The 24,108-nt window shown below is 38.8% G+C and overlaps 3 protein-coding genes and 2 non-coding genes across 5 annotated transcripts; 1 reads left to right on the plus strand and 4 right to left on the minus strand.

The window, feature by feature from the left end:
• Positions 1-503: 503 nt before the first annotated feature.
• Positions 504-7,010, minus strand: LOC126377529 (glucose dehydrogenase [FAD, quinone]-like). Its single transcript, XM_050025315.1, has 5 exons — positions 6,974-7,010; positions 3,211-3,521; positions 2,550-2,707; positions 2,118-2,232; positions 504-1,866 (listed from the first exon to the last, which is right to left on the minus strand). Exons 2-5 carry the CDS (start codon positions 3,505-3,507, stop codon positions 523-525), a joined length of 1,914 nt encoding a protein of 637 aa, XP_049881272.1. The 5' UTR covers positions 3,508-3,521; positions 6,974-7,010; the 3' UTR covers positions 504-522.
• Positions 7,011-10,236: 3,226 nt separating this feature from the next.
• On the minus strand, positions 10,237-21,571 carry LOC126377527 (glucose dehydrogenase [FAD, quinone]-like). The gene is made up of 7 exons (XM_050025313.1): positions 21,485-21,571; positions 15,483-15,678; positions 14,662-14,714; positions 13,822-13,979; positions 12,762-12,873; positions 12,056-12,245; positions 10,237-11,557 (listed from the first exon to the last, which is right to left on the minus strand). Exons 2-7 carry the CDS (start codon positions 15,670-15,672, stop codon positions 10,281-10,283), a joined length of 1,980 nt encoding a protein of 659 aa, XP_049881270.1. The 5' UTR covers positions 15,673-15,678; positions 21,485-21,571; the 3' UTR covers positions 10,237-10,280.
• A 199-nt stretch (positions 21,572-21,770) lies between these two features.
• Positions 21,771-21,842, plus strand: Trnae-uuc (transfer RNA glutamic acid (anticodon UUC)). Its single transcript has one exon. It is a non-coding gene; the product is annotated as a tRNA-Glu (tRNA).
• A 271-nt stretch (positions 21,843-22,113) lies between these two features.
• On the minus strand, positions 22,114-22,229 carry Trnal-caa (transfer RNA leucine (anticodon CAA)). The gene is made up of 2 exons: positions 22,192-22,229; positions 22,114-22,158 (listed from the first exon to the last, which is right to left on the minus strand). It is a non-coding gene; the product is annotated as a tRNA-Leu (tRNA).
• A 608-nt stretch (positions 22,230-22,837) lies between these two features.
• LOC126377614 (uncharacterized) lies at positions 22,838-23,926 on the minus strand. Its single transcript, XM_050025457.1, has one exon. It carries the CDS (start codon positions 23,847-23,849, stop codon positions 23,346-23,348), a length of 504 nt encoding a protein of 167 aa, XP_049881414.1. The 5' UTR covers positions 23,850-23,926; the 3' UTR covers positions 22,838-23,345.
• Positions 23,927-24,108: the final 182 nt, after the last annotated feature.

The raw sequence follows: 24,108 nt of genomic DNA on the forward strand, positions 1-24,108 counted from the left end.
GGTAAAAAAAGACCTATAATCGCGAATTATATTAACTACAACAGCATTATCGGCTTGAGCTCTATTGCATAACTGATCAAAATAAATAACAGGATTATGTGATTAAATCATTATTACATTTCAGTGGTTCTCATAATGATCAACCTCCTTTAGATAGTCATTCGTAAATCATCCATAATAAGTATCTGTCATAACAAGGGGAGAGAACAGTATTTCAGACGATTTTGAACCTACTGTTCTGTTCTTTAGCCTATTTTAAAACTTGTTATCGGCAAAGTATTTCGCTCTTTTTAACTGACTACACAAATTAAGGTTTTCGATTTGACCCGTACGTAGTTTATAATTTCATTACCAACTGTTTAAAGTGAAACAAGATATTTTTTTAGTGAGAAAGAAAAACGACTACATATTTCCTAATGAATTAGGGTATGAATAGGAAATTATTACATTATAATTTGGTAGATCTATACTCCACATTTATTTATTGTAAGCGTTAAAAAAATGTGTCACATTTAATCTTATTTACATTGTTTTTTCACCAGCAACGTAATTATGTAACCAATCTTCTATCACCATAGAAGCACCTTTCTCTCCAATCATTATTGCTGGTCCATTAGTATTCCCTCTGGTAATTTTTGGCATTATGGAATTGTCAATGACTCTCAACCCTGCTACTCCATAGACTCTTAATCTTGGGTCGACCACAGCTGTAGGGTCCCAATCTGCGCCCATTTTGCAAGTCCCAACTTGATGGCCCAAAGCGAAAGTGTAATGTCTTGACATACATTCTGTATATTCATCTGAGCCCCATTCAGTGTGTCTGCATGCGGGGTAGATATATTTAATGAATTTAGCTCGCCCTGATTGGAATGGCTCAGTGTATTCCAAGTTCTTAATAAACTGTACCCCTTTTTTGATCGGTATTAGGTCATCTGGGTCAACTAAATATCCGGCATACAGTAGCGGGGGACCGTCAGGATTTGTAGCGTTAAGCAATACTTTACCACGACTATTCGGTATCAAGTTTTGTGGTCTGATTATGATTGCATTGTAAAAACTGTTCGGGAATATTTTTAGCCGTTCAAAAGTTACAGGGTCTTCTAATAACTCATGTAAAAATATTTGGTAACTTTGGAATTGTATATCCGGGGCTTGAAGACTTTCGTCTGATTTCAAAAATCCCATGGTATTGTAAATGCCAGTCGATGACATGGGACCTCTTTTGACTTTCATATCTTTGTACTCCTTCGTTTGCTCCAACATCTCTTCATGGTCTACTAAGGTTGAAGTATTCCTGTCAAATGCGATGATCATTCCAGTAAACGTAACATGGTTGTGCAGGTTTTCTCCAACAGGCAAATCTTGTTTAACAGGAATATTGAGTTCTTTTAGATGGTTTCGCGGACCTATTCCTGACAGCATGAGCAATTTCGGAGAGTTGATTGTTCCACTACTTACAATAATTTCTTTCCTCGCAGTAGCTGTGAATTGTTTACCATTTTTTACATATTCTACACCGTAAGCTCTTTTATTGTCGTCAATAAGGATCCTTACAGCTTCTGAATTAGGTTTTACTGTTAAATTTTTACGCTTATATCTGATTGGTTGTATGTAGGCAGTATTTGTTGATACTCTCTCTCCTTTTTCGCCAAATGCTTGCGTTAGGAAAGCGGCATTTTGGAAATCGCCAGCAGTGACGTCAGTGTCACGCAAACCCAGCTGTTTGAGACCTTCAAATAGGGTTCTGGAAGGTCTATCGATTAGAGGAAATCGTGATACGCTTTGTGGCCCGTGAACACCGTGGTACTTCAGGTTGAAAGCTTCTTTGTCGAGATTTCTTTCGGCTTTCCTGAAGAACGGCAGGACCTGTGAAGTGAGTGGATAATTATTTAAAAAGCAAGTGAAGCAAGCTTGTATAGATGTTGTCATAGACTTACAAAAGTTACTTATTTTTGGTTACTTAGTTTATTGCAGATTTTCCACAATGGAGCTACTAGGCCGGAGCTTAGAAAAGTCACAGCCATTTACACTAAAGTGAGCCTCATTGGAGTTGAAGTAGACTAGGGGCGAAGAGTGTCTATTCTTAACGTAACCCTACTCTTTAAAATTAACCTTACATCTTTGTAACTCCAACCAACATTGCCTGCAGCAGCCCACTCGTCGTAGTCAAGTGGGTGTCCTCGCACACACACCATAGAGTTGATGCTGCTAGTTCCACCCATCACTTTACCTCTAGAATAAGAAGAAATGATGATGAAAGAAGAAGAAATTAATCAAAATATCAAATCAATAATTAAGTCGAAACTATACAGAAGAGGAAATTCGCAAGTGACTCGAAGATATGTAGAGAAAAAAAAAACATAGAACGCGTTAAACTGCTTATGTTGTCGGGCATGTCGTTAAAACAGACGGAGATTGTATTAATGGGCGATGGGCTGCTTCTTCATATATCGCTTGGATTGTGAGGTAGATGACCAACCCCAGCAAACCTGGCTGCTCAATCGTCACTTCCCGCCCCGTGACTTCATATCAAAGAAGAATGTCTTTACCTGGCCCAAGAACATTTGCCATCTTTCCTGGACAGACACGAGTAGGGGTCCGGTTGTGTTTGGTAACCCCAGTCGATGCTGGACCCTGGCAGTGTCTCGCTCAGAGCTGGTACTAGCGTCACATCCGGCTGCTCCGGGCCTGCTTCTAGGAGTAGCACCTGGAAATAGAAGGATGATGTTTTCAAGACAGCTTAGGTCAGCATTCATGGTCTAGTGATTAGAACGGAGGAATAGCAGAGGGCAGTAGGGGATTTGTCCAAATCACTTTGTTAAGACTGTTCTTTGTTGGATTGACTACAACTCAGTAATAATCTTACATGATGGGTAGTAGAGGTGTAGTCTGAGGAACAGGCTATTTGGTAAATGCATTCATACGTTAAAATTTCAAGATTGTTACTTCACAATGAATCTTGATGTCGACATTTGGATATTCAACTCATCAACATCTAACGTAAGCCGTATTAGTTCTAAAGATTTTTGATTTTGAACAAAGTATCAGGGGGATTAAACAGGCTACATTGAACCAGTTCATCTACAAAATATTGCCCTTTCACATTGTTCGCGTTGTCCACAATGTGAAATTGCAATATTCCTTTTGAGATGAATTGTTTGTATGTGGCCTTTTTGACTCCCCTTTATTAACAATCGTGTTACCACTCACCTTCCATTGCTTGACCTCAGACAATCTACTAGCCACGACACACCCAGCAGAACCCGCCCCAACGACCACGAAGTCATATTCTTCATCACATTCTTCATTCACTTTTCTATCATATCCATCTATGTCTTCATTTACTTTCCTTTCATCATCACCAATCTCCTTCTGAATCCTGATGTCTTTAGATCCTCCATATAAATTGGCGACGATGTTTAAGAATAAGAAGCCTAATGATGAGCAAGCGCTGATATTAGTGTCCAAAGGACACGCTTGCGCCAGATCAGCAGGTTGCCAACGCATATTGGTGATATTGGCTGGAATTTTGGGTAAAAGATTCTATTATTAAAAGTAAACTGGTTGCTACCATATTCTATGCTTAGAATTGGGAATAAACTACGTATAGAACGGCAACCCTCAGCTCCCCGTCAGTATCTGAGCTAGGTTTACCTCACCCCCGCTCGGTCTTATGTAAGTTCAATCATTATGGGCGTCAGACGTCACACACACAGTTGCGCGTGTACGATAACGTCAATGTGTAGTGTCTTGTGTAAAACGAGGTGTTTTGTATGAAGTGTCCGGGGTGTGGTGGTAGTCGAAAACATTAGGCCTAAAAGAGGCTGGAGTATCATGCATAGGGCAGGATGTTTGACAGTGAAAAAAAAAGAAAGGATAACATGAAACAGTAGGACTAGGGCCCTGTGCTGGGAGGTTTTTTGACCACGTCTTTCCCTCAGCGTTACAGATTCCTATGCGGTAGTAGTTTTACAGCTAGTAACATAATATGTAATTTAATTTTTGGCGTTCAAAAAGCGCTGACTAAGTATGCCAATTTTGAAAAATAAATATTTTTGAATTTTTTTCAACCAGTGGTATAAACTGAACCACCGACCTTATTTTCCAAACCCGACGTTTAACTTTGTAATGTCGTCGTTGGACTGGTATCGAACAAAAAAAAAACCTATATGTCGTAAAAACCGACAGTCAGTTGATGACCTTTCAAACATGATGGAAAAAATAATGGCTTAATTGCATTGGGACTTAAACGTAACTGCGGCGTTATAATAATGTATATAATATACTATACATCTCTGCCTACCCCCATTATACATAAGCCAAACTTTATTTCGTTAACTATAAGTTGTCACTACTTGACCGGACAAATGAGGAGAGCTGAGAACTCTCACCCGGGTTTTGTACGGTCACGAGCATTAATATGTATGTATACACTTTGGTACCATGTCACATTAACTTTTTTGACAAATTGAACTGTAAGTCTCACTAAATGTCAAATATGTTAGTGCGACAGAGTCCTAAAGTGGGTACATTATATTGCTGATGACTGTACACCCAATTCTCAATTTAATTTTCCGACACGTTAGAAAGGAAAAAAGTTCACAAAGAAAAGTTCAAATTTTCACGTTGGAAAGGTTAGGTCCTAAGGTTGCCTGGCAGAAATTGCTGTTTAGTAATAAGGCCGCGTATTGTGCTTATGTTTTTATTCGTATGTTTATGTCCTTTGTAAATGTCGTTGTGCAATAAAGTATTATTGATTGATTGAAAGGATACAATCTGTTTGTCGGATTTTACGACATGCCCGGGAAGAGCAGCTTGGCATACATTTCCCAGCGGGGTAAGCAGAGACTAAAGGAATTCCATTTGCCTCGACCCTGGCATGCTTCTCCTGCTCATTCACGATCATTAATCGTTTCATGCACGCAAGCCGGTTCTCTTCAATTTGAACAGATGAACGTGTTTAAGTTATTTCTATTTGTGTTTCCACCTGTATTTTTCTTTGTATTTCATTTTATTTACTTAATGCGTTATTTACACAATATACGTGACTATAAGAAGTAAAGTATCTAAATATATAAAAGGAGAAACTGACTGACTGACATATCAACGCATAGTCTAAACGACTAAACGTAGGCACTTGAAATTTGGAAGGAACGTAGCGTAGATACCGTAGAGGTGCACTAAGAAAGGAATTCCCGGAATTCCCATAGGAACGGGAATTAGCGGGAAAATCCTTTTGTATGCAAAATCTAAACCGCTTAAGTTAGACGCTTGAAATTTGGCATGCAGGTACCTTAGTTAACTTAAAGCTTAGTTGCAACTGGATATTGCAAAATTTCCACGGAATCGGGAGTTAGCGGGAAGAAACATTTGTATGAAAAAATCTAAACTGCATAAGTTAGATGCTTGAAATTTGACATGCACTCCCACACACACACAAAGATTTCTCTTTTATAACACGCCACGCGGACGAAGTCGCGGGCAAAAGCTAGTATAAGTATAAAAACATGATTGGGATGGCGGGCGGATTGAAATCTGAATATCGCATACTACTGATTTTCATGTTATACTTTGTTAACTTTACTTATTTATATATTTTTTCGATTTGAAACAATTTACGGCACGGTTTTTTGTTGGCACGTTCAATTTATTTATTACCAATTGATAAGCGTAATTTGGGTACTGGCAGAATATCAGTGTTGGTGAGAGTGGGCACTCGTACCATACTCTTAGCAACAATATGCTGAGTCAGTCCCATTTCCCTGGGCAGTGTTAGCTACTAGTCACAAATTGTTAATCTTAGTTTATGTAAATGCTTTTGCAACCTTCACTGTTTTTGGGAATAAAGTTATTTTATTCTATTCTATTCTATCGTCCAATTTATTTTGTAAACTTAGTGCTTATGTAAGTTTTTGTTCCTAACTCTATGGATCTTATGTTGTACGAATAAATAATTTTTGATTTTGATAATAAAGAAAAAATAAATACACAGACATACATAATGACCTCGCAATACCTATGTAATGATAAAACGGACTCTATGGTTCGGCGGTTGAACGTTGGGCTCACGATCCTGAGGCCCCGGGTACGAATCCCGGCGGGGACAAATCACATAAATCACTTTGTGATCCCTAGTATACTTTGGATATTACAGGCTGATCACTTAATTGATGAGACGTTCCTTATGTTAAAAATGTCGATTCAAAGTGTAACTGTATGTTACCTACTGAATAAAGATATTTTTGAATTGTCCGAAAACAAGACGATCCGTGCTTCGGAAAGCGCGTTAATTAGGCAGGCTACTTGTAACGGACTTATTGCTCGGCGGCTCGTGATAATAGGTAATAAAAAAAGCCAAAATATAATGCGCAAGAAGTCTGCATCTGTAATATGGCGACTGCGGGGGAGTACCAACAAAGTTCTGAGGATGATAGTGGAGAGGTTCAACTCGCCTGTTCTCGGTGGGTTCACAAAACTACACTACGCACGTGGAAGTGAATCGAGTTTGGGGGGGGCTTATCTTTTATTGTTTAGTTGTACTAACATAGTATTCTTAAGCATATTTTACCAACAATATATGGATTTGTAATTATCTGAAAATATATATTTTTTTATTTATTCATTTTATTTAAAATAAAATATAACAGTAAGGGAACACCGCAGAAAGTCAACAAGAAAACAAAAAACGTATCAAAAAATAAAAACAAAAATGTCATTCCATGACAGGCCAGAGAGCAGCCAATCGCTGCCCAACTAGAGCTCGCGACACTACTCCTTACTGATGTAAGTATCTAAATAATCGTTATACTTATAAGTCACGCCAGGGCCTTTTTGGTGGCTCAATAATAACCCTGACTCCAGAGTTGATGAGGTTGGTAATCCACCTCATAACCTGCACGTTAAGAAGAATGATAAAATAATTAAAACCTTTAGAGCCAATTAAACATAATAAAATAATTTTTAAAATACTTACATTTTTCAAGTATCCAAAACCAGCACTTCCAATTCGAATGCACGCGATAAACTGATAGTTTTTATTATAAGAACAATGACTTATATTAACTTTAGATGGCATTCGGTATTTGGCTAAAGCTAATAGTAACTACAATACGCGTTACTTATTACACGTGCTAAGTTTAATTTATGTCCAGATGGCGTGACTTGTGCATACCTACTTTCTTCATACCTTGTGATCTTGGTGAGAGGGACCCCAAAATGCGGAAAAGTGGAAGAAATGGAACTTATTTGGCCGGGTTTCCACTGACGCGGAGATGGGCGGAGAAGAAGAGAGAGCGAAAAATGAAGACGCTCTGTCACTCTCTCCCTCACGGTGATTGGTCGATTCCTGCACATCCCCGCTCATCTACGCACAGCTCCGCGTCAATGGAAACGCAGCCTTACACTTACCTGTCCGACACGCTAGATGCGTCAAGGTCTCGGGTTACCATTGTTACTCCCCGGGACCAATGGCTTAACGTGAAAATCACTTTGTGATCCCTAGTTTGGTTAGGACATTACAGGCTGATCACCTGATTGTCCGAAAGTAAGATGATCCGTGCTTCGGAACGGACGTTAAGCTGTTGGTCCCGGTTATTACTTACTGAAGTCATTACGTGGTCGTTACATGAGTCATGTCAGGGGCCTATGGCGGCTATGTAATAACCCTGACACCAGGGTTGATGGGGTTGGTAATCTATCTCACAATCCACACGATAGAAGAATACCGGTGTAAACTGAAACCTTTTTAACTTACCTAAATATAAATTAATAAAGAACGAGTTTTAGATCTGTATTACTTAATTAAATTCAATACCAAGCGATAAAGTTCCATGGAACTTGATAAGGAGCAATTTCGCACAATTTATTTACGAGTACAACATAAGTGTAAGTAGGTACGTACTTTTTAACTTTACTTTTTTTTATTTATGTCTTCTTCTTTGCGAGTCGATGGCGATCGATACTAAATTTTTGCCGACCAATAATTGGCTACGCTTACGGCATTGTCAGTGGCTTCGTAAAGGTCTTTAATAGTGCAGGTGTTAGGGCACTTTATTTATTTAAGGAAAACATACAGCTTAAAATAACACACATATCAATATAACATACTTAAGGTAGTACAGAAGCCAATCAAGTTTTCACCAAGAATTAATGCATGCACTTGGGTGTACAAAAAAGAAGTAAAAATAAAACACATATAGGATAATTAAAAGAGAATACGAAATTAGACATAATAATAATAATATTCGTGAGTACAGAATATCTTTGAGTACCTACTCTTCAATAGCCAGTCTAAATTACTAATAACAAAAAAAAATAAAAAAAAAGAAACAAAAAATACGTACTTATTATAATTCACTTTAACATACAATTTTTTTAATGGAGTTTTTTTATATTTTTTTCTGTCCTATTCTCTCATGTGTGGTGGAAGGTTTTGTCTTTCTTATCGGTAAGTATATAAGTACAATTTAGATCATTTGTCTTCGGCTGCTTGGTCGTAATGTCATTATGCGGCTAGTCTACATAAGTTTCGTCTAAAAAAAGGCTCATTTCATTTTGGTTTTCACGTTTTGTAAATTTGATTTTCAATTTCCAGACGACCTTCGATAGTGGATTACATAGTTTAAATTTGTTTAAATAAATTCAGGAAATGTAATTATTTAGTGTATTGTCTGACTTGACCCGACTGAGTCGAGATCAGACTAGAGTGAATAAGCATTTGCTAGGTAAGCGTGATCCACCTTAAACCACATCGTCACTTACCATCAGGGGCCTGTTTAATAAAACTTACAATTGTAAATTACAATGACAATTTGATGTACATTGCGGAGTATGTGATTACGAATATTTTGGATTTTCATATTAGCTACGCAATGAACATCAAATTGTCGTTGTAATTTACAATTGTAAGTTTTATTAAACAGGCCCCAGGTGAGATTATAGTCAAACGCGAGCCTATATTATTATAAAAAAAGAAGGATGCGAATAGCGTGTAGCATAAATTAGAGCATAAATAATTACAAAATTACAAAGAACTGCGTAGTTCAAGGATTTGGAACAAGTAGGTATTAGCGAGATCCATGTACAGTCATGAGCAATATCATGTGACTACTTTAGACCCCTGTCGCACTATCATAATTCGACATTTAATGAGAATTACGGTTTAATTTGTCAAAAAAGTTAACGTGACATGGTTTCAAATACATACATATTCGTACTCGTGACCGTAGAGGTATACAAGTAGTTACAGCTATGCTAACTTTTTTGTTTTTTTTTTGACGTGGCATATTATTATATCACCGCTCGTTATGAAAATACAGTACCGATTTTCATTTGGACCTGTAAAAACCGGTATGATAACGGTGGCGTAACTTTAATCGCTTTACAAACCCTGGAACCAAAAACAAATATAAAAGTGCTATATATAAGCGTAACGCCTTCTCTGTCCTCCACTGGGGCAATTCCTGTTCGGTGCGTCCTTGCCGCGGGGGTGAGAGCCTCTTACTTCAGTAGACCGGAGTGAGATGGTGGCTGAGTTCGGATAGGGACCCAGACCTACGGGGTATAACGTAGAACCCTTGCCCAGGGATACGGGTGAAGACCTCAATGGTTGCAGAGGCGGAGGTACGGCAATGCAGGACAGAAAAGGGCAAGTCACGTGGACTGTAACCTGGAACCTGACAGAGGGCAGAAGTAACTCTTAGCACTATTCAGAGGCGAAGGACAGGAGTCCCCGAATCCTAGTACGGCTTTGAAATAGACTACTCTGGGTCAGACATATATTGTGACACATATTCATCATTAGCCCATTAACGTCCCCACTGTTGGGGCACGGGCCTTCCCTATGGATGGATAGGGAGATCGGGCCTTAAACCATCACGCGGGCCCAGTGCGACTGCTAATGCAGCCGGGACCCACGGCTTAACGTGCCTTCCGAAGCTTCACATATTAATGATGATGAACTAAACGTAACTACTTACATGAAGATCATTTATCATTTGTTAATATTTTAGAAAATGTAGTAACATATTTATACATCAATGTTTTGGTTTTAGATAGGTAATAAAATTATGTGATACACTATTACATTTAATTGGTTGCTGTAACGACTAAGAAACTTCAATAATTAGATTATTTAATTTATTAGCAATTATTTAATATTTGATGTACAATAAATAACATAATGATTACATATACGAATGATTTCTTATAATAATCAAGCTGTTACATGTTGTAGAATGCAAGCTCACATCCACCACGAAATGTGAAACAAGTGACGTTTTCTATTGCACATTCCAATAGTCATATTTATACGGCGTCACGTGCTGGAAACTCCTGTCCCTCAATACTTCATCTCTGAACCCCAGAGAGTCATATTCCTCAAGCTTATGCTTCACAGGAGCTGGCCAGTCCTCCTTTATCATATCAGCACCTTTCTCAGCAATCATTATGGTTGGAGCGTTTGTGTGACCTCTGGTTACCACCGGCATTATCGATGCATCGATTACTCTAAGCCTTGACACGCCGTAGACCCGAAGACGGTTGTCCACCACTCCTCGGTCGGTTTTTGGAGCCATTTTGCAGGTCCCCACAGGGTGGTATGGAGTAGTAGTGTAGCTCATCGCTAAGCACCGCGTATAATCATCCGTGCCCCATTTGTACCGCGAGCAATGCTCCAAGGGTTTCTTCACAAAATATGCTCCAGACTTCTGAAAAGCTTGCGTGTGCTCCAAACTGTAAACTACCCTCGTCGCTTCCACTAGTCTCTCCAAATCTGAACGGTTGCCGAAATAATTCGGGTATAATAAAGGCGCTTCATCAGGATTTGTCTTGTTTAGAAGCAATCTTCCTCTACTATAAGGCGTTATAAGTACTGGTTTAGGACTGAAGGCATCATAAAATACGGTTGGAGCTATGTTCGCTCTATCGTACCCTACAGGATCACTAACATACTCCCTCCATCGCCAAATATTGAGAATATTAAACACAAAGTCGGGAGCAGTTGCATCTTCTGCTATTTTATCAAAGGCCATTGAAACTAAAGGACCTATCTCAGATAAAGGGCCATCATTGACTTCTAAATTTCTGAATTCGACGTACTTTTGTAAGATTTCTTTGTTACTCCGGTCAGTCACAGTATCATTGCTCAGAGCGATCACAAGGCCGTTAAAGTTTACATGATCGTGTAGGTTCTCCCCAACAGGCAAGTCTTGTACTAAAGGTATTTTTGATTCGTTCAAATGTTTCTTAGGCCCTATTCCTGAAAGCATTAGTAATTTCGGAGAGTTGATACTGCCAGCACTGACGATAACTTCAGCCTTGGCTAACGCTACATGTATTTTATCATCTTTCTCGTACTGGACACCGTAGGCTCTGTTGTTTTCATCAATAAGTATGTTCACTACTTCAGCTTCAGTTTTAACTGTTAAATTTTTTCGCTTGTGTCTAATAGAGTGGATGTATGATTGGTATGTAGATACTCTCATACCGTCTTTAATTGTAGATTGGGCTTGGCTGGTACCATAGTTGGATTCGGAATTGAAATCTGTTATTGGGAGGCCTAAAAAGAACAAAAACCGTTTATTTCAGAGTAGCAATCATTAGAGAACGTTAATTGAAATATTTGTATATCCTACAACTGAGCCAACTTTGACATTTAACGTACTTTGACAGGTCTAGAACTAGCTATAGGTATCTCTTTCTTGCGCTAGTTGTAAGTGCCATGACACTAGTTTAAAATCAAATCAAATATACTTTATTGCACACAAACAGAACATACAAACATTTAGCAAATGGGCGGTCTTATCTGTCTGAAGAAATTTCTTCCAGGCAACCACTACCAGGAATCAGCCATGAAAAACTTGGATGCCGTTCATGTGGACTTTTTATTCCACCCCTTTTCATCCCCTTGAGATTATTTCCAGAATAAAAACTAACCTATTCGTCTGTGACTCCCTTCCTTTCTTAAACTACCTATTTTTAATTTCATCTAAATTAGTTTCGCGGTTGAGCTACTAAATCAGACAGTCAGAGGGTAACTTTATCATATTTCTATTACCTATTTCGTTAAAGGCTTCTACAGGCAAAAGTTCGATGTCTTCGTAGCGAGGGTAGTAGGACACCGGCTGAGGTCCATAAATACCGTGGTATGTCGGGTCCAGGTTCTGGACAAATGGCTTGTGTGGGTTGTTGTAAGGTCCATGCTTTATGTCCAAGTTCATTTCGGCTTTTATGAAATATTTCAGAACCTGCAACAGATAAAAATGGCGATTACAAAAATAAACTTACAAATTACATAACATAAAAGTATAAGTAATTAATAATGAAATTATACATTGTTTGAGGTTTACGCGGCTATTGTCATTATTAAAACACATTATTATGTGTTCAGGGATACGAGACTCCCGATATTTCAACACTGTTGCAAGTGCCATGATCACGGGACGACTGATGAAATTGGAGTGGAGTAGGTAGATCCATAATTCCAATCCCTTACTTATAATAAATGAAATTAAGAAGAAAAAAATAATGATACAGAAAGGAATATTAATAAAGTTATAACGGCCTCCGTGGTCTAGTGGTTTGAGCGTTGGGCTCACGATGCGGAGGTCCCGGGTTCAAATCCCACGGGGACACATCATATCACAGAGTGCATCGTTAATTTTAATTAGCCACAATATGGAATTGAAAGTAATTTAAAAAGAGAACACTAAAATTTTCATGAATTCCACTTGACATCTTGTATTATGTGTAGGTATACAAACATCGTCATATTTCCAGCCGGGGTTCGTCCTCCCCCAGCCATCGTAGTCCTCTCTGTGTCCTCTGATGTACAACATAGAGTTGATGGAGCTCGACCCTCCTAACATCTTGCCTCTGTAAAAAAAGGAAGCCTTTAACGAAATAGGTAATAGAAATATACTAAAGTTACCCTCTGTCTGTCTGATTTAGTAGCTCAAACCGCCGAACTAATTCAGATGAAATTAAAAATAGGTAGTTTAAGAAAGGGAGGGAGTCAGGGACGAACATAGGTTAGTTTTTATTCTGGAACTAATCTCTTAAGGGGATGAAAAGGGGTGGAATAAAAAGTCCATATGAACGGCATCCATTCTGTCTCGCTCTTACGGGTTGGGCGACACACGGTAAGAATGAGATTTTTGTACGGAGTGTTCGGGGTGTCTCACAACCGTATTTTAAGATGTTATCTCGAACCTTCCTCAATTCCAGGGTGAACAGTTTCAAGGCCAGAGTGAACAGACACCTCGTCAATGCCTTCGGGTAAGTCTGGGGTCAAGAGAAAACCCATCAAAATTAAAGAACTCCGTCCTGAGTTGAGGCGACCTTAACGAAAACCACGAACTTGACTTCAAAATTGGTATTCTTTAACGGCGCCTTAACCTTATCTCGAGTTTACTTCAGAGAGGTTGAGCCAGCTATGCTCGACTCCAGTTAGTAAAGTCTTCAAGTCCAGGACGTAAAAGTCAATTTAAAATACCATAATGCTTACCTGAGGCCTAGTCGAATAGAGGACAACATCTTAGAAGAAACAAAACCAGCCAAGTGTGGTCGGACTCGCACACCATTATGTATGGGAGCCCCCTTAAATATTTATTTTATTATGTTTTTTTATTATTTGTTGTTATAGCGACAACAGAAATCCATCATCTGTGAAAATTTCAACTGTCTGACTATCAGGGTTCATGAGATACAGCCTGGTGACAGACGGACGGACGAACAGCGGAGTCTTAGTAGTAGGGTCACGTTTTTTTCCCCTTTGGGTACGGAACCCTAAGAAAAGGTGTCAGTATGTTTCTGGTCCCTTACCTTGGCCAGGTGCAGCGTCCCCCGGGTCTGGCGATGCAGCTCTTGTTATCAGGCTCCGTGGTGTAGCCCCAGTCCACGTTGGAGCCCTGCAGCGCGAAGTACACGCTCGGGATCAGCGTTACTTCTGGCTGCTCAGGACCTGCTTCTAGCAGGAGTACCTGGAACAAAGACGATGATCAGAGCACTTACACACTTCTTCTATTGTGTAGGTTGTGAAGTGGAGTACCAGCCTCATCAACCCTGGTGTCAGGTTACTATTGAGCCGCCAAAGGCCTCTGACATGGCTCATGTAACGACTACTTACTTACATCAGTAAGTAGTAACCGGGACCAACGACTTACACACTGTCACATGTTTTTGGTCCTGACTCGTGACTTAGTTGATTTCAAAAGCTTTTAGAGAATCGCTTAGCCAGATACCGATCAGTCGTAAACCTGTTGGTTGCAGTTTCTTGTCATTTCTTCTCCTCATGACGTCATGACCAACACCTTACGAAATGACGTAGATTTAAAATAAAATGACCTTCAGCAAGTTTATCCATGATAATTACGTTGGATCATTGATTCTGATTTCTGTGCACCCTCAGACCTGTTCCTGTTGTCTTCAATTTTGTCCAGGCAAGCAATTAATCTCATTTGCGGCAAGTTTAATAAGTCATATTGATTTTTTTTTCCGTAATTTAGTCCTCGAGAGTGAACGGCCAATCAGATCGCGATTACAAATACTTCAGGACCCCGATACCGACCTCGCCAGAGTGGTCGAAGATTTCGCTCTTTCAGCGTTTAATGCCATACTCAGCAATAAGTGACGTCAAAAGATAGAAAGAGAAGCATATCTGACCTTCCAGTCCTCCCTTTCACTTAGTCTGTTAGCGAGGATGCACCCGGAAGTACCTGTGGACATTAATAAAATATTTTATTGCAATGTTGCTTTTTAGATGAATTGTTTCGATGTGGTCTTTTTAACGACTATATCCTATATAGTAGTTAGAGTCAGAGGTAACATCCACACAAGATGAACTAAGTAAATCACCTCACCGAGCTTTCTGTTAGACGAACGTGATATAAGGTAAGGTAAGGTAGTGCCAACTGTGTTAGTGAATACTGCACTTTAACATAATCTCCCATTAGCATTATCCCGTTTTTCACAGGGTCCGCTTACCTAACGTGAAGATTTGACAGGTCCGGTTCTTACAGAAGCAACTGCCTGTCTGACCTTCTAACCCGCGAAGGGAAAACCAGTCCAATACAGATTAGGTTAGGTTTCCTCACGATGTTTTCTTTCACTGCACGTGATAATCATTTATGGTCCAAACATGAATTCGAAAACAAATTCGACAATCATTGGTTTAGGCCTGTGCTGGATTCGAATCTGCGACTTCAAATTGAGAGGTAAGCGTTCTACCAACTGGGCTACCACGGCTCAGTCAAAACTGCACTTAAGGTAAATTAAAAACTCATTCAAAGTCCAGTGTACAGTGTGCACACAGTGCAGTGCAGTGTGCGTGTGTGTGCAGTGTGTGTGTGTGTGTGTGTGTGTGTGTGTGTGTGTGTGTGTGTGTTCAGTGTACTGGGAATCGATCCGGCGCTCCCCTATTGAGAAGCAAGCCGGTGTACCACAGGACCAGAGTGATTATACACATCTTTTATTTTTTCCATTACCTCCTCCGACCACGATGAAGTCATACATGATGTCAGGTTGCCTCTCTGGACTGCCGCTGTCCTGGCCAATACCATCTCCGTACAACTGAGCTAGTATGTTCAGCAGCATGTAGCCGAAGTTGCTGCACGCTGACAGGTTCGATTGGGGTGCGCAGCGCGCCGAGAGGTTTCCAGGTCTCCATACCGTCATTTTGAACTGGAATTTGAGAACGGATGAATTGACACAGTACAATTCAAACTCACCTTCGAGCGGCCTTTGGCGACTCAATGATAACCCTGACACCAGGGTTGATGAGGTTAGTAATTCACCTCATAACCCACACGATAGAAGGACCCCTAAGAAGAAGACCTAATACCGCAAATCGCATCATTAGATATATCCCTTAGATCCCTCGGTAGCTACACCTAGTAGCGGAGCCTTATGACTCAGTAGTGTCAGGGTAAGCATTGAGCCCCCAGAAGCCCCTGACATGGCTCATTTATTTATTTATTTATTTATTTGCCTCATGTAACGTAACGACTAGGTACATAAAGGGTGTTAGTGACACCGTAACGAATACTGAGGGGGATGATTCAGACTATGATTCTGAGTTGATACCAAGTGGAATTTTCAGTCGGAAATTCATGAATTTTTTTGTGTTTTTTTAATTATTTTCAGTTCCATACTTTTGCGACGGAAAATTCCACTTGATCATGGTCTGACTCATCCCTCAAAGTTTTCGTTACGATGTCACTAACACCCTGTATACATAGTTACATCAGTAATTCCACCATCCCCCTTTTATATCTTCGGACTTCCAGACGTACGGCCGGGTTCCATCCCTATTTGGTGGATATCCCAACTATCAGCACAAAGCGCTTCGCATCGTCCTTCATTATGCGCACTGCTAAGGAGTGGAGTTCTCTGCCGTCTTCTGTATTTTCGAATGCATATAACCCGGGTGCTTTCAAGGCCAGAGTGAACAGGCACCTTCTGGGCGAGCTCCATCTTGCCTTCAGGCAAGTCTGGAGCCAAGAGCAAACCCATCAAAGGTAAAAAAAAGTAACCGAGGCACGGACTAGAAGGAATAATCTTTTTGGTAAATTAACACGTTCACTGCGTAACTGAAAATTAGACATCAACCTTTCACGAGCAATGTAATTTTTTGATAAACACATTGGAATTTATGTACATAGACACACTATTGCAGGAAAAAAATGTGGCCCACATATGGGTCATGCACGTATGAGATTCAATTTTTTGCCTCATATGTGGTTCATACACAGTGAACGTGTTAAAAGCACTACTCACACAAAGGAATGCATTGATGAATGAATAAGAAAGTGTAGGTAATTATTCACTTATACTATATTACCGACTTCTTGTAATTAGTTACTTATAATATATTTGTATCCTTGATGATGTACAATTTTGTTAATGTTAACGTCAATGCACGATAAATACAGATAAATATAATGAATATGTATATTAAATTTATATTCGAAAGTAACTGTCTGTCTGTTACCTTTTCACGCTTAAACTGCTAAACCGATTTAGACGTCGTATGGAAATAGTCTGAGACTAAAGGAAGAACATAAGATACTTTTTATCCCTTAAATCACCTCTTAAGGGGATAAAAGTTTATTTTTTTCGTAACTTATTGTAGATTTGCCGCAGGTGGCATTAGATACTTGGCCGGACAAATGGGAAGCGCTGAGGGTTCTCACCCGGTACAAGAAAGACAACAGCCCTGAGGGTGCCCATTTGGGCGCAAACCTCTGCTCAGGGCGTCGTCTGAGGGGAAGTATATTTGAAAGAATTAATCGACGAGATGAAAGTCACGAGCGGACAGCTAGTATTATAAATCTAAGAACCAGTTAGCCACTAGCTCAAACAACTCCACCAACCCTCAGTGGGACAGCGTGGTGGAGTACGCTCCGTGCCGCCTTCGGTTGATTGTGGGGAGGCCTCTGCCCAGCAGTGGGATCAGGTTGTTTCTGTAATGTTATATTATTATTATTATGACTAGCCTGTATGATCCCTGCTGCTGGAGGGCAAAGGCGTCCCCCATGTCTTCATATTTTGTTTTGTCTTGTCATGTGTTGTTTGTACATTGTTTTAAGTTTACGCGGTTATTGGCCCCGATTCCTGCAGACACCGCCTAATTTTATTTTAGGTTATATCCGTCATTTTCGTATCCGTCGAAAAGGAAAGGGACGGATGATTCACAGCTCTTAATTTTAGGAAGAATGAGTAAATTAATGTGTCGGGTTATTGACTGACGTAAAATTTTTAGACGGTTGGTTTAGATTTGTGCTTAAAATTGACGTGTGTTCCATAAATTTTATGCTTGTCGATTACCCGTCCCTTTCCTTTTCGGCGGATAAGAAAAGGACAGATATAACTTAAAATAAAATTAGATGGTATTTACAGGAATTAGCACCATTATCATAATTAAAACACATAATAACGGGTTCTTACCGCGTTTGAAATAGGGATATGAGATGCGATATTTCGACACTGTTGCAAGTGCCATGAAATATCGGGAGTCTCATATCCCTATTTCAAACGCGGTAAGAACCCGTTATTATGTGTTTTGATTATGTGTTGTTTGTTTGTAATATTAATTAATAAAAAATAAACTACATACCTCTTCAGTTAGGCTACACTAAATAAATACGTTAATTACATTCAGAACGCTCAAATTATCCAACAAAGGCTACAAACCTTTGCGCATGAGTGCCCACAGTGATTACATTAATCAATCCTTACTTCTAAATATTATAAACGCGATATTTAATAACTGTCTGTCTGTCGGTTAAACTGCTGTACTAATTTGGATGAAAAGTGGCAAAATGATAGATCGAAATTTAAAGACATAGGCCTCTTTACGGGCGGACTTAATAAAAAATAGTATTTGCAAGTAAACACAGAATAAACAATAATATAGAGGGGACATTCTCTGCCCCGCACCGAAACGACCTAGGAGCGAGCTTGATTTACCTTACCCCCGCGATAGATGCCACTTTAGTCTATTCAAGCCGTTAAGGAGTATGGGAGCGTGCGCACTGTCTGACTCAGGAGGCACTCAAACTTCCGTCTCGCTCGCACGCACGGGATAAGATGGCCGCGGCACACAGTAAGCATTAGATTTTTGTATGGAATGTCCAGGCTGTGAGGAACTTGAAAGTCGAATAAAACCGCTGGCATACAGCTACCTTTATTAAAAAATAATAATTATTAATTCAAGGCCTGAGGAGTAACGTCCAGTAGCTGTACCATGGAATCCGTATATCGCGCCCGATTGGGTTTTTATCTATTTGTGCCAATTAAGTTCATCAATAGGAAATAGGCGTTATTTATTTAGACAGCTGAAATAAGAAATTAATAACTGAGCGCAGCAGTGAGTTCTAATAAGTTATTAATTTCATAATAGACGGCGATACGGCTCATCCTCACCATCTATCACGTTGGTCTAACAGAACGCTCGGTGAGGTGTGGGTAAGTACTTAATTCATCTTGCGATGGATTTACCTCTGACTACTACTTGAGGAGCTCGGTGGCGCAGCGGTAAACGCGCTCGGTCTGCGATTGTTGAAGTTAAGCAACTTTCGCAAAGGCCGGTCATAGGATGGGTGACCACAAAAAAAAAGTTTTGGAAAGCACGTTAAGCCGTTGGTCCCGGCTGCATTAGCAGTCGTTAATAACCACCAATCCGCACTGGGCCCGCGTGATGGTTTAAGGCCCGATCTCCCTATCCATACATAGGGAAGGCCCGTGCCCCAGCAGTGGGGACGTTAATGGGCTGGTGATGATGACTACTTGGGATATAGTCGTTAGCTTATGTTGTATGGAGGTAAGTTGGTAAGTTTGGCTTCGCTAGCCACCAAAAGAGCAAATAAAATAAACCGTTGCCGTGGCCATTATACGCAGCCAATAGCGTTGTATTGTATATTGCATCGTACGCGATATAGTTATAAACAGAATTTGTCTATGTATCGCGGAACAAATTAAAAACATAAGCATGTCATGGGAGCAAATCTGTTGTTCGGGCCCTACGGTCACGAGCATTAATATGTATACACTTTGGTACCATGTCACATTAACTTTTTTGACAAATTGAACTGTAAGTCTCACTGAATGTCAAATATGTTAGTGCGACAGAGTCCTAAAGTGGATACATTATATTGCTCATGACTGTACATCCCAACACGGGATAAAAGGATTAGAAGAAGAAGTAGCTAGTAGATACAAATAGCATTTGATTCATTTACCTCCCTCAATCAGCGCTTATCGCTATCGACACACTAGGGTCGATTAATTCTTTCAAATATTTTTCCTCTCAGACGACGCTCAGAGCCGAGGTTCGCGCCCAACTGGGCACCCTCAGGCCTGTTGTCTTAAACGTTGTACCGGGTGAGAGACCTCAGCGCTCCCCATTTGTCCGGCCAAGTAGTTAATGCCATCTGCGGCAAATCTACAATAAGTCACGTCAAAAAAAAAGGTTCATTTACCTATTGCGTCGAGCGTAGGTAGGTACAGAGTGATACGCGGGTTGCATGTTACGGCTACAGAACCACGTCTTCAGCCGATAATAGTAATGTAATGAATGATATCACAATACCTGATCTGGGTAATGAGATTTTACAACTCTTTATAAGTCGCTCTTTGATCACGCTTTAAAGGCACTTGTTGCGAATCCTTGATTTATTTACGATTGTATCTATGTAGGTATAATAATTAAAATTCTAATTATTTAGTTCTTTGTAGTTAAGTAGGCAACGGCCTACTTATGAACTTTTATAGTACATCCCACGCGCAAAGTGGGTAGGTATTTGGTTATGAAAATTGCGAGTATTCACGCCAAATGCTGTTTATAATATTATTCAATTCAATTCTTTTGTGATGGCAATTCTTGTAATAAATAAACAAATCAAAAATTTGACGGGTGACAGAAAGGGTTGTTTTTGTTGTTGTTTAAATTCGCCTTATAAGGTAGGCAAAGATCTGAGGACCATACAGCATATAGGTATCTAGGTACATACCACCACAGTAAATACATATATATACATTATGTAAGTATAACTACATCAATGAGCTTAGTAAATAGATACTAGTCTCGGACAAGCACTCCCGTGTTATGGAGTTTATTTTTTAATATGTTTGCCTATGGAAAACTTATATTCAGCCTATGCTTAGGACAAATTGCAAAGCTATCTCCTAAACATCACTATTCGGAAGAATTACAGAAAAAAGTTTGTTTGTTTCCTTGCTTTTTAGAGCCCCATTTTTCCGTAGTCGGGTTTTAGTTCTTATACTTTTATAAATTCAACTTTTTGTAGAGTTTTTTGAATAAGATAGTTTCTCCGCTCAACAAACAGAATTTTCCGCTCCCCATCAGCGGCTGAGCTAGGTTTACCTCACCCCCTCTCCGTCATGCTTTCGTCTTCAATAGTGAGGACTGCGCGTAGACCATTGTTTTTAATATTTAACAGTATGGGTAGGTACTTACATTATTTTACGTGTTCGAATTTTGAAATTGGACGCCGACGTTCTTTCGTCCGATTCGAAATTTGATCTGACAGTTATAGCCCGCGCCGCCGCGCCCGCACATCGCCGATTGGTGATTGTTTATGTTAATAATTTGCAATAAAGCTGAACGTACCTAGGCTACAAAATACTGTGCATGTAAATAATTAGTTCAGTGAAAGTTCAAGTGAAGTTATTTATTTACTTATATATTTTGTAAATCCGTTCAGACAATACCAAAAAATTGAATTTGTGATATTGACTGATGATTTTAAAAGCTTATTGTGTGAGTAATAATACGTGTTATAGTTATATGATCTGTGATAATACCTAACGTAAGTAATGCCGGCCAAATTAGGTATTTTAGTTGGAAACCCTCAGACATCACACACACAGTTGCGCGTGTATGATAATGTCAATGTGTAAAATGAGGTTTCTTGTATGAAGTGTCCGGGGTGTGACAAAACAAAACGCATAGACAGAACGTACCTACCTAAATAATAAAATAATTTTTTGTTTCTAATACAGTAATATTTTACACATAAAATAACTACAAACTGCAAATGTTACAAAACGTTTTATTTTCGAGGCTGAAAATGCCCTCCAAACATGCTCCAAACCGATTCACCAGTTTATTTATATCTCAATGTAATACGTGTAGCGACATCTATTAGGTTCATGAAGCATTTATAGAAGGGACAAGCTTGGGTGAAACAGTAGTTTGTTGGTTATTGGATTGTGTAGTACATACCTACCATAAATTCAACTAGTTTTGTATCTCCCGTATGGTCTAGTGGCTAGGATACCTGGCTTTCACCCAGGAGGCTCGGGTTCGATTCCCGGTACGGGAATATCTTTTTGGTAATATACCGCGATTCTTATTCATATTTTTGATTTCAATTATTCAATGTTAATTTTTATTTTTTTTAACTGTTTATCGAACGAAATCTTAAAATTAAATAAAAATAAACATTTTATTATTGCATCTGATCTATGTGATCGATAGAACTGACCCCACTTACAAAATAATAACTTTGAAAAATTTTATCTATCGAGTTAAAAAATGCTAAGTTTTATTTACGTAATAATAAGAAAAAAATAAATAAAAAATGCAAAAAGGTTTGTCAGAAGTGGGATTCGAACCCACGCCCTCAGAGAGGACCAGAACAGCTCATACCCACTTTAGTAGGCAAGGTAAACCTTGAGTCTGGCGCCTTAGACCGCTCGGCCATCCTGACAGATGTTAGCAGCGGCGAAATTATCAGTCACTTACACTTTCGACAATATATAATTTTATAATTCATAATTTTAGAAAATTTTAATATTTAACCAAATATAGAATACATTTTTAATTGTCTGGAAATGTCTTGTAATATTTTTATCGAATTTTAACTACATTTTCATACTTGATTTACCGCCATCTGTCGTCAGTTTACGTTTAATAATTTTATCTCGTTTAATGATAACCGTGATTGAAAACGATATTTCTAAAATATTAAAGGTATAATAGGTAAGTCACTCTTCGTAGAAAATCCAAGCATTTTTTTCTATGGTACATCACCATCTAATTTCATAAGACTCATGCATTCTTCTAATTATGTTATACACATAGTAGTTACACCTCATATCTTTAGATGGCGCCTCGACGTTAGTTTTCTAATTAACGGATAGATGGCAGTGCTTGTTTCGTAGAATAGCCTTTGAGCACTTTAAGAATATTTTTTTATGCTTTTGTCTTACCAAATAAAACCTATTTATTTTATACTAATTTAGCAATAATAAACAATTTATTTATTTCCCTTCACAAGCAAATATATTTAGTAAATGCTACAAAAAAACCTCCATGTAGTACAGAAAACATATAATTTATTTATTACAGTTAATATAGATACAATAATAATTATATTTTTTCTTACTTTTAGGCTCACTAAGTTTTCCTCATATTATGCTTATTTTCCATGAAAGACTGTAGTATTCTTCATGGTATTTTATTTGCAATTATGAGTTTTTGGATTCCTTTACATTCATGTATCTAAATGCACAGAATAGTAGATGCTTTCCAAATCTTGACTCTCATTCATCTGGCGATAAAATGATTTGACTGTTTGAGCTGAAAAAACTTCTGTGACATGTTAAGATCAGAAGTTACCCAGGGTCTCGGATGGTCACAGGCTTCTCATAGTGGTAACATTGTACAACGATTTGTGCCTATTCTCTTCTCACTTCCATACTATCTGGGGCTGACTACTTTTAAACGCTCATGACAACTCAATTTATATGGAGCTCAAGTAAAAAGTTTTACGACTTGAAGTCCGTTGAATAGGAGTACATTTTGTCAAACCAAAAAGTAATCCTTACTCTAAAATCATGCAATCGTCTTCATCAACAATCCCACCATTCATTGCATCATTTAAGATATTGTTTTTATTTTTTTTCAATTCACTGTTAATAAAACTTCTTCTCTCATTTCTGTTGGCAGCTGCTTTCTCCACATTCTGCCTCTCGATAAGACCTTTAGTAAAACTGTAAATTACTGTAGTTGAATCCGCCTCTGTGAACGCTAAGTTGATTGCAGGACCCGTTTCAATAGTACACAGGTTTTCCTGCATTTCATTGATTTTATCCATACTGATGTCTTCACTGGTCGGTATTGGCACATAAATGTTCATTTTTTCGTTCTTACTTGGCCGAGCAACTATGTATAATGCGTCTATATCCTTGTTGTAGCAATATTCCGTATCGTACATTAGTTTTTCATCAATTAAATGAATGTATAATTGATAGGCTAAAGATATTTTTATATCGGATTCACAGCCGAGGCCGCGCATGTCCTCTTTTATTTTAGTTTCTACGTCCATTTTATTTAAACAATAAACTAGATTTAAATTTGTTTGTAAACAATAACACCGGAATGCACATAACCTTAAAATGAAACGTCAAAACTTGTTTCTTTTTTTTCCTCCCCCCTGGACAGACTAAGGCTAAAATCATGACATCATACAGCCTAGATTTTTTTCTTTTCTCTGTTCTCGGCGTTTTGTTTTTCTTTTTCTATCTTTTGAGGTGTTTGGCCTTATTATTGTTCACTGAAAGAGGTCATATAGTCAAGTAAAATGA

The sequence above is a fragment of the Pectinophora gossypiella genome, chromosome 23 (genome assembly GCF_024362695.1).
Source record: "Pectinophora gossypiella chromosome 23, ilPecGoss1.1, whole genome shotgun sequence".
Lineage (NCBI taxonomy): Eukaryota > Metazoa > Arthropoda > Insecta > Lepidoptera > Gelechiidae > Pectinophora > Pectinophora gossypiella.